General features: G+C 35.7%; 1 protein-coding gene across 1 annotated transcript; it reads left to right on the forward strand.

Annotated features, from left to right (window-relative positions):
- Positions 1-287: 287 nt before the first annotated feature.
- Positions 288-1916, forward strand: LOC123234486 (neuroepithelial cell-transforming gene 1 protein-like). The gene is given in 1 exon segment (XM_044660385.1): positions 288-1916. A coding segment is annotated over 1 exon segment (1629 nt).
- The last annotated feature ends 1189 nt before the right edge of the window (positions 1917-3105 follow it).

Raw genomic sequence — 3105 nt, forward strand, 5'->3', positions numbered from 1 at the left:
CTAAAAAAATTGAACAATAGAGAAGAGATGCTGATTTACATAAATGAGTATAGTTTCTAAACTATGAGCTCCCTACTCTGATGGAAAGAAATGTCTGGACTGAGGGGAAAAAAAAGCAATTGTAGAAGCAATAAGTTTTGCCACCACAGGAAGCTTGGACAAATGGCACATAAAGGTGGCTGAAGGCTTAGGAGGAAAAATAAAAACCAGAATTCCATAGTAATTTTTTGTAGACCCGAATCTGATGTGGATTATTTCAGAAGATTGTACATGAAACTTGGTAAAGCATGGTGGCTCATGATGAGATTGGAAGTTTCCTGCCTATTAAAAGGACTATTCGTGTCCTAGATGTTAATAATCAGTCCTTTAGAGAACAAGAGGAGCCAAGCAACAAAAGAGTTTGATCTCTGGCTTGAGTCTCATCTTTGGCAAATTTAATCTCTCCTGTGAGAAATGGAGCAGTCAAACATTTTGGTCAAACAATACAGTCATTTACACTTCGTGGTGACAACAGATCTCCTGCTTGTGCCCAGAAATCATTTAGCAAGGCTACTGTCCCAACTCATTCTAAAAGAAGAAACAGTGTACGATGGTCAGAGATGTTAGATATCAACATGAAAGAATCTTTAACCACCAAAGAAATCAAACGTCAAGAGGCAATATATGAAATGCTCTGAGGAGAAAAGGATTTAATTGAGGATCTTAAGCTTGCCAGAAAGGCCTACCATGATCCCATGTTGAAATTATCTATCATGTCTGAGGAAGAACTCGCACATATATTTGGAGATTTAGATGCTTACATACCTCTGCATGAAGATCTGTTGGCAAGATTAGGAGAAGCAACAAAGCCAGATGGGACAGTGGAGCAAATTGGTCATATTCTTGTGAATTGGTTGCCAGGTTTAAATGCTTATAGAGGATACTGCAGTAACCAGCTTGCAGCTAAAGCTCTTCTTGATCAGAAAAAACAAGATGCAAGAGTTCAAGATTTCCTTCAGCGTTGTCTTGAGTCTCCTTTCAGTAGGAAGTTAGACCTCTGGAGCTTCCTGGACATTCCTCGAAGTCGCCTAGTCAAATACCCCTTGCTGTTAAAAGAAATCCTCCGATATACACCCAAAGACCACACTGATATAAAACCTCTAGAAGAAGCTCTATTGGTAATACAAGGAGTACTCTCTGATATCAACTTGAAGAAAGGAGAATCAGAGTGCCAATATTATATTGACAAACTGGAATATCTGGATGACAAACAGAAGGATCCTAGGATTGAAGCTAGCAAGGTGTTGCTTTGCCATGGAGAACTGAAGAATAAAAATGGACATAAACTCTATATTTTCTTGTTTCAAGATATCCTTGTCTTGACTCGTCCTGTTATACGCAATGAATGCCACTCTTACCAAGTATACCGTCAGCCTATTCCTGTCCAGGAGCTGGTTTTAGAGGACCTACAGGATGGTGATGTGAGAATGGGAGGTTCCTTTAGAGGTGCTTTTAGCAACTCAGACAAAGATAAAAATATCTTCAGAGTTCATTTCCGGGACCCTTCTCCAGGGCGGTCCCATACTTTACAAGCTAATGATGTGTTCCATAAGCAACAGTGGCTCAATTTTATCCGAACTGCCATTGCCCCCTTTCATCAGACCACCAGTCCAACAGAGTTTAAGGGTTTGTCGGAGCTCAATAAGAGGTGTGAAAAGAACAACCCTTTGGCATCTCACATCAAAACCCAAAGGAAGTCATCAACACTTTCTGGTCTCATTCCTCTGGAAGTAGATGAAAATTCCCCTAAATGTATTCCCAGCATAGCTATAAATGAAAGCTCCACAGGTATAAAAGCACACAGAATACAATCTGGGTCCCAAAAAGCCCAAGAGAAGGCCCAACTGAATGATAAAAGGAAAGAGACTTTGGTATAAAGGGAATCCATTTACCAACTGAAGAAAAGACTGTTTATAAATGTGTATATATTTTTTTCATGTAATGTGAACATGCTAAGGTTACTTTGTCCTGATGTGTTGGTTTTTTAATGGCAGCTACTAATAACTCTGTTAAACTATGGTCTGTTTTTTAAAGAATATAGAATTTATATTTTCTTAATTTGTCCTATAAGTTGGACATTTTTAAAGCTTAGCACAATTAGATGGGAAATCTAAAAGGCAGATTGTTCATAAGTTCTGATCTACTCTGTTTTTTCTCTTTTCAAATATTTTCCCAATTATAATCAAAAACAATTTTTACCATTTATTTTTTAAAATGTTAAGTTCCAAATTCTCCCCCTTCTTTCTTCCTTCTTTCCCCCTCTTAGTGAGAAAACAAGAAATTTGATATAGCTTATACATGTGCAATCATGTAAAACATTTCCATATTAGTTATATTGTGAAAGAAAACACAGACCAAGGAAAAAACTCAAGAAAAATAAAGTTTAAAAATCTACCATGGCTTCCTGATACCATACCTGATACCTGATATTTGAAATGTCAGCAAAATTAAATAATTTTGCAAATGCAAATATTTTACCAATATTTTCCCCAAAACTTTACAGCTGAATTTTTCTCAAAATTGAATGTTAACATGAGCTTTTAAAATCTGCATAGTATATATATATATTAAAATGTGTATTGAAATAGTTCTTTGGAAAACAGACCATAGAATTCAGTAGTTTCCATTTTAACAACTGGAACTTTTTTTTAACTGTACTTTTTAATTTTTCCTTTGCCTAACCTGCCAATTATTTACTTTTTTTATTGCAAAGTATAGTATTATGGATTTTCTTATTTATTTTTATTTTTATGGTTTTTCAAGTTAACATTTATTTAAAGTATTTGATCTTCCTTCTCGCAAAATGTGTATATTTGTGTGTGTATACATATATATGTTTTAAGATAATTTTAGCCATACTGTTTCTTGAGCCAGTAAGACAAGTGGCATCTTTTAAATGTAGCATTTTGGGAGGTGGTAAACCTACATAAAAGGGCTTGAGAATGCTCTATACTAGTGAAAAGGGTACACAGTGTGATGTCTAGTGATGAACGTTTTAGTGCAAAAAAGAAGGAAGGAGGAGGTCAGGTTGACTTTTAATAAGCTCCAAAAAGGAAAAAGAGTAGT

This window comes from Gracilinanus agilis, chromosome 2 (genome assembly GCF_016433145.1).
Source record: "Gracilinanus agilis isolate LMUSP501 chromosome 2, AgileGrace, whole genome shotgun sequence".
In the NCBI taxonomy this organism is placed as follows: Eukaryota; Metazoa; Chordata; class Mammalia; order Didelphimorphia; family Didelphidae; genus Gracilinanus; species Gracilinanus agilis.